The sequence below is a fragment of the Patella vulgata genome, chromosome 5 (assembly GCF_932274485.2).
Source record: "Patella vulgata chromosome 5, xgPatVulg1.2, whole genome shotgun sequence".
In the NCBI taxonomy this organism is placed as follows: Eukaryota; Metazoa; Mollusca; class Gastropoda; family Patellidae; genus Patella; species Patella vulgata.
In genome coordinates this window covers 72,767,000-72,772,999 of record NC_065883.2, presented here as the reverse complement: position 1 = coordinate 72,772,999, position 6,000 = coordinate 72,767,000, and the positions used below count along the sequence as shown (strand labels likewise).

The 6,000-nt window shown below is 38.6% G+C and overlaps 1 protein-coding gene across 1 annotated transcript in view; it reads right to left on the bottom strand.

Annotated features, from left to right (window-relative positions):
* Positions 1–2,078: 2,078 nt before the first annotated feature.
* Positions 2,079–6,000, bottom strand: part of LOC126822341 (B-cell lymphoma/leukemia 11A) — a 78,930-nt gene continuing 75,008 nt past the window's right edge. Inside the window, exon 3 of the mRNA XM_050551182.2 lies at positions 2,079–4,261. Coding sequence (XP_050407139.1) covers positions 2,151–4,261 — 2,111 coding nt within the window. The 3' untranslated portion in view covers positions 2,079–2,150. The remainder of the gene's footprint in view (positions 4,262–6,000) is intronic.

Here is a 6,000-nt window from a genome sequence, read left to right as displayed (position 1 = left end):
TCTAGTTTTATTTTATCATCTAAATCTATAATTTTTTTTTAGCTGCCATTTTTTAAAAAGTTGCAAAAACAAACATCACACCGGTTCAATGTACAGCCTACGGTCAAATCCTGGTCCGAGTTTTACTGGAACAAGCCGACTGAGTTTTTTTTTTTTCCTTGTTATATTTGTTCACCGTTCACATTATGCTCTGTATCCAGTCAAACTGGTAGAATTGGCATCCAGTCCCCTATACTGGTAGAATTGGCATCCAGTCCTAATATAATATTTCAATATCACTTTGTCTATCGTTAAAATATATATATATATCTATATATAGAGAGAGGGCATTACGATCGGTAAAAACTCCCCAGTCTTAAAACACAGCACCAGCGCATACGATGTCATCCTCCTTTACAGACAGACTGCGCTCGCGTCCATCGTAATCTCAATATATCTCTATATAAACACATATATATACGTATCCGATTAGTCTTTTTTTTCCAGCTCCTTACATTTCCGTTCAAACTTTCTAAATGACTTGATGCTCGACCTCCAACAATGAGACATCATTTATTATTTTTCAGATTGCATTGAATTATTGACAAAATATCTCCTGATAAAAGGCATTCGGTTCTGTTTTTTTTTTCTATGTTTTGCTGCCTGCCATTTTTGTGAAAGCTGTGGATGACCTTCAGCCAAGGTCATCCTATGTCTGCCATCACATGCATATGACCTTCCTTCTGTTGGTTGTAGTAGTTTTGTAGTCAGTCTTCATGGATTTACGATAATAAAAAAAAACATCAGGTGTAAATTGTAAGCAGTCATTGGGTAATAGAAACATAATTGTTGGAAATATGCGCATAATTAATTAGAATAAGTTCGAACGCAGTAATACAATATGCCATAGTAGTAGTAATAATAATAATAAGTAAAGACTATATATATTAATCGTAATAAAAACTTCGCAGGAAAATAAAAAGAAGCATTTGGAAGCTTTTGTAGCAAGATAGCTTTTGAAGCTGTAAAAAGTTTTGTCTTTTTTTTCTTATATTCTAAAAAGAATAACCTATAATAATCTTAATGACAAAATCCGACAAAAAAAAAGCTTGTAGCTAAAAAAAAAAAAAAAACATTAATAGCACTTTTATACATAGAAGGTTTAAAGTCATCTTAAAAAGCTGACAAAAGCAAACTGATAACACAATATAAGTTATTAATTAACTATAATTAATTAATTAATTATTTGGTACACAGCACATATGGGTTTGTTAAATCACATGGCACAATCAAATATAACATGACCCACAGGCACCTTGCTCCTCGGACACAGATGTCTCTCTTGGGCTTGCAAATTTTCAATAAACATTAACAAAACAATAATACAATAATAATTAAACCCCGCCCGGAAACGCCGCACGGGTGACGAATCATCAAAAAACAAATAATATACATTAACTTTTGATAAAAATGCACCAATCAAATCGCCAACGTTAAAATTATTTACCCAATAAGAGTCATGGCACCCAAAAAATTAGAAAAACTAGCACTAAAATTGTCAAAAACACTTTAAACATGACATCGATATCGATCGCAGACTTGAGGTCGTCTACATCATCAGAAAGTTAATAATAATATAATAATAATAATAATATTTAAAACAACCCTGGACACCAATAATTGGTGAAATGTACATTACTATTAGTAAAGGGGGGGTGGGGGGGAGGGGGGAAACAGTAACAATTTCTACTAATAATCGTAATATACTTGTTAGTGAGTTAGCTGATAATATTTTTTTTGTATCAATCACGTAAATATATATGTAAAAACCTATGATCGATATTAGGTCGGTCGGTCCATTAAGACTGCAATTTTCACTTCCAAAAAACTTGTACGCTGCGTCTCCAATAATATGCACCTTTCTTGATACTTTTCACTCTTCATACGAGTCCTTGCTTGCGTCGGCCGTACTATTTGCGGCAACAATTTCTGCATATATGAGTATTTTAAAAGTATTTTGCAAGTCTTTTTTTTTCCACAACAGTTCCATAATAAAATGAAATATTTAAAAAAAAAAAAAAAAAGAAAGTTATTTCAACAATTGGTTTAGACACAAGTCAACAATATTGAATAATGTGTTTTACGTTTTTTGTTTTAAAACTGAGCAAATTTTAATGATTAGAAGCAGTCGTGCTATTTGTGTCCGTGTCTGCTTCGTGTAGGAAGCGAGCTTGACGATTATCGACACACTTCCGCATGTGTTTCTCCAACGTGCTGGCCACCGAGAACGGCATTTGACAAAATTTACAGTTATACACATCCTTTCCCATTCGACCATGTGTGCGTTTGTGGCGAGTTAATTTACTCGACTGGGCACATGCATAATTACACAGTTCGCATTTATACGGTTTTTCGCCAGTGTGACTTCTGCGATGAACAGTCAGGTTGCTGCAATTCCGAAATATTTTGCCACAGTATTCACAAGTATCGTTGCGACAATTTTTCCTAGATATCGGTGACGGACCGTTGGAGGATGTGTTTGGTATGCTGGGCCCAGGTTTTGGCAAACCAACTGATTTCAAGGCACTATCTTGAGGTGCTGCCAAGCCAAAGCCATTAACGTGCGGCTCACGGCGAAAATCGTGATTCACTCCGAATGATGGAGCGAAACTAGGATAGAAGTCTCTGAGCGGACCGCCCGGAAACCAGAACCTAGAATATATTGTGGCGTCCATGCTATTATGGTGTGGTTCATTCGGCTCTCTCTTTACCGATTTATAATCTGGGCTACTATATAAGGTGTTGCCATGGTTTCCATGGTTCCCATGGTTACTATGAGGGAGTTGTGTGATAGGAGATCGATGTTCCTCTACTTTGATATTCTCTTTACTTCGACTTTCCACGGATCCCGTCGGAGATCGGTCCATCTTTTCAGCCTCCTTGTCCTTCTCCTTGTCCGAGGAGTCTTTGTTTTTATCTTGATGGTCTCGGTTCTCTTTCAACGCCTGTTGAAAGGCGTCGCTGTAAGTCTGAATATTATTGAGACCTGAATGAACCATCACCTCACTCAATAAACTGGTTTTCTCGGGAGTTCCTGTACTGGAACGAGATCGTGGAGTTTTCACATCCCTTTCATGGTCTCCGTTTAATTCCTGATCCCCTGGTTTGTTCTCGAACTTTTTAATCTCTGTATCGTGAGCTTCCCCATTTTTCATATTATATTTTAAGTCTAAGCTTATCTCTTCTTCCATTTCATTTTCATCCATCTCCTCCTCCATTTCCTCCTCTTCTTCATCAAGTTCATCTTCATCTTCTTCATCCTCATCATCGAATTCGTAGCCGGCTTCTCCCAGCTTATTCAAGATGATTCGGTTGTTGTCTGGGGTGCTGCTCGTGGACGCTACGCTACCATCGGAACAAGTCGAAGGGTTTGAGCCGTGCGATGTTGCGGACATGGGTGATTTATTGTTGAGGTGGGTCTTCATGTGCCTCTTCAGTTTACTCTGTTGCGTGCAGGCGTGAGGACAGAGCGGGCACTTAAAAGGCTTTTCCCCTGTGTGGGATCGTCGATGTACGATGAGGTTGCTAGGGAACCGAAAAGACTTGCCGCAAAATTCACAAGATTTTAGTCTCGGAGACAAATTTGATCCTGATTCGGAGGCAATTTCTTGGGAGCTAGAGACAGGGGGTTGGTGGTGGTGATGATGAGGAGGAGGGGGAGGAGGAGGGATGTTTTCTCGTGGTTCCCTGCATGTGTCCCTAAAATCTCTTGGATCCCTAGGAGCTGCCGATGGGGAGTAGGGAGGTCGGGGTGGTGTTTGATTCGGGCGTGGAGGAGATCCTGTAGTTGATGCTAATTGTTGTAGTCTTTTAGAATAAAAATCTTCAAGTGATATTGCCCTACTGCGATCGAAGGGGCTTGTGGTCGCAAAAGGGTTATGATGCATCATCATTCTGTGTCGAAGCTGAAACGGGTCCGGATTCACATCCAGGAAATCTAAACCGGGTGGACGGTTAAAAGGACTCAGAGCTCCGTGTGGATTTGGCCTCTCCATTGGCATTCGGAATGGAGGGAACATGTGTGGGGGATGAGGGAACGGGGATTCGGGTCCAGACGAAGGGGGAGTTCTGTGTTCCAGGTTGAGTCGTGGTGATGGTGTGGAGATCTCTGGAGAAGGGGTTGTGTAGATCTTCATACCGTGTTCTTTTTGAGCATGTTGTACCAGACTCCAGGCAGAATGAAATGGTGCTTTACAAGTATCGCATACTACCTTGGAAGGCTCTGAAAATACAAACAGAAGTAACTTATTAATATAAATACCTGAACTAGATATCATAACACACATAACAAAACCGAAACCACAAACCTGCGGTCGACAAGATAAACCACAAAGATATTGCAAGAAAAAAATAACAAACATCAAATCAATCAAGTGAATGGATGCGGGGGCCAGCTGTAAGCATCCACTAAACTATAGTCATGAGATAAAATGTCAAATAATTTTAACAATAAGGGCTATAATCCAGAGAGAGAGAGAGAGAGAGAGAGGGGGAGGGCGGGTTTAACCTCCACTTGGCACAAACTAGGTCATTTCGGGACTAACACATGGTTCAATTTTATTTCAATAATTCACTTGTGCGTAGGGGTCTTTAACAGTGAGAGGGAACTGGAGGACCCAGAGAAAATCCACAAGGTTGGACAGGCAATCTGCTCCTTGTCACCTTGAACCGGGGAATTGAAACCACGGCAGTTGCCTCATTAGGCTAACTATTAGGCCATCCAACCTCCCACTATAATCCAGATAGAATCTCGGAAACTAAAAATAAAATAATAATTGTAGTCAGCAGACTAAATACCAAACTGGAATTCAATTTGTGTGTCTGAAAAGCAAGGAGGGGTCCTCCGGTTTCCTCTTAACTATGTGCAAATTAGTTATTGAAAGCTAACGTTACGTGTGTAAAATATTACGCACACAGAATAATTTTTATAAATATTTTAATTACAAAAATATTTGTTTTTATTTGATTTCTAATATTCTGCAGGAAATGAAATTATATGAAGTATTATATCTTTACTCACATAACAAATAAAATGAAATGAAATGCGGTTTAACGTCCTACCGTTCTGCCCCAACTGGTCTAATGAAGACCGGCATACGCTATACAGTGTGCTATGAGGGAAATTTTGCCCGGACAGCGGCGCTACGGCCTGCTCTTATATCGAATTCAAACTGCCAGTTACCTTCACACCAATGTGATGGGGTTTAAGGTCTACTCAACACAAACTAGGTCATTTTGGGACAAACACATGGTTCAATTTTATTTAAATAATCTGCCTGGGTTGGAATAAAAAAAAGTAGGACGTTCGACTCCACTGTAATATTACCTATGTCATATTAAAATCAGTGTTCTAATTATTCCTAGGAATAATGTTACAATGTTGGAATTTGATCTGATAATGATCTTGTATAATAATGATGGTAAAAATTGTATGGAATAAATATGGTTTTTTGAACTGCATCATTCTAAACATTTTGTAAATTTCAATACATTAAATATCAGTGAAAAATAATACAATTTCACATATTCTAGTTCAAGGACATGAAATAAGAAAGAGAGAGAAAGAGAGGGAGAGAGAGAGAGGGAGAGAGAGAGAGAGAGAGAGTTTAAGCTCCATTGGACATACAAACATATGGTTTAATATTATTTCAATATACGCTTGGGCGTAGGGGTCTTTAACAGTGGGAGGAAACCGGAGGACCGATAGAAAACCCACGAGGTTGGACAGGCAACCCTACTCCTTGTCACTTACAAGCGAGGAAACCCAAACCATGCCACTTGACTCAAAGACAGGCCTTATGATACAACGTGTACACGCTTAACTTTACAATAGACCATAATAAGATAGCCTTGACATTTCTCAATGAAAGGAAATGAAATAAACAGGGTTCAGACCACAATATTGAATAAAACTACTTTAAATTCATAACTGGCACACTTTTTATTTTATTTTTTGTATGA